The sequence below is a fragment of the Cupressus sempervirens genome, chromosome 2 (assembly GCF_028749045.1).
Source record: "Cupressus sempervirens isolate cs-2001-9-10 chromosome 2, ASM2874904v1, whole genome shotgun sequence".
Taxonomy (NCBI): Eukaryota; Viridiplantae; Streptophyta; class Pinopsida; order Cupressales; family Cupressaceae; genus Cupressus; species Cupressus sempervirens.
Window position 1 is genome coordinate 279715679 of NC_143119.1, and position 1211 is coordinate 279716889.

Sequence of the window (1211 nt, forward strand, 5' to 3'; positions counted from 1 at the left end):
CTTCACTTTATAGATCAATTAATACTTAATTGTTTAACTATTTTATAAAATGATGAAACAATTTTTATTATTGTCCAAGTCCTTCGCTAGCCTATTTCCCTCAACTTCCTACCGGATCTACAAAACCTTCCCTGCACCGTATGAACAATTTAAATTTTTGTACGGTAAATATCTGATTTCATTATGCGGGCAATCATATGCCGATGAAAAACTAAGGTCTACAAAAATAATTATTAACTCTCGTAACATTTCATCCCAACAACACCAATTCAAAATTTCTTTATAATTAAGAATCTACCTGGCAGCACATCAAAATTCTTCAGTTGGATTAGAAAATTCTCATTGGAAATTACACTCGCAGAGCACACATACTGTATACACAAATCTGGAATGACCCTCAAAGAGAAGCCTATTTTACAAAGACATCTGAAAAAGATTACTGTAAAACTTTATATACATACAATACTCATACAGCCACGGGAATATCGACATTCCTCGATCCTATTATTGAAATCCGTACCGCCGGAAAAACACTCCTGCCCTGTTTTACAACCAAAATCTAGCACGGAAACCCTAAATTAACTGTACAGAGAAGATTAATACAGCAGCTGAATTCGAATCACTCCCCCTTCAAAGATCCTTCTCTGCTATCTTCTAAACACAAATGCAGAGGCCTGAATTTGAGACGGAGAATCCGGCTCCAGATTTTCACAGCCATTTTCCGTCACAATCTCCTTAGATTGCTCCGCAGAGGACTCTTCCGTTATGGTTTCCAGTCTACGAGTGGAATTCCGTCTCATGACGCGAATGACAGGCGGTACTGCCGTCTCCATGCCTCTCTTTGACGCCATATTCCACAGCAATTCCGTCGAGGTCATCAAATCCTTCATCTTTTGAGCGTCCAGACCGTATCTGCAAATCTGTGACGAAAAACTCTTACAACAATTTGTGAGGCACCAGAAAATCTGTATCTGCAAAACTTGTGACGAAAATCTCACTTAAAAACACGTTTGGTAACGCGGGGGTCACGCGAATGAAGGGGAAAGAAGCTGCCACGCGCACATTCTAGAAGATGCCAAAATCGTTTAACACCGTTCACCAGAAATCGCATAATTAACGCGGCGCCTACAGAATATGCCAAACCGTCAAATGAATATCAAATCCTTTCTTACGGTACAAGAAATAGCAGCCCTAAACGTGGCACGTGAACT

The 1211-nt window shown here is 40.0% G+C and overlaps 1 protein-coding gene across 1 annotated transcript; it reads right to left on the reverse strand.

Moving 5' to 3' along the window:
- Positions 1–299: 299 nt before the first annotated feature.
- LOC149572137 (uncharacterized) lies at positions 300–991 on the reverse strand. Its single transcript, XM_089813428.1, has one exon. It carries the CDS (start codon positions 888–890, stop codon positions 648–650), a length of 243 nt encoding a protein of 80 aa, XP_089669554.1. The 5' UTR covers positions 891–991; the 3' UTR covers positions 300–647.
- Positions 992–1211: the final 220 nt, after the last annotated feature.

What these genes read in the sequence shown, in the direction of transcription:
- LOC149572137 (XM_089813428.1), bottom strand. Translation starts at nt 890, where the DNA reads ATGAAGGATTTGATGACCTCGACGGAATTGCTGTGGAATATGGCGTCA.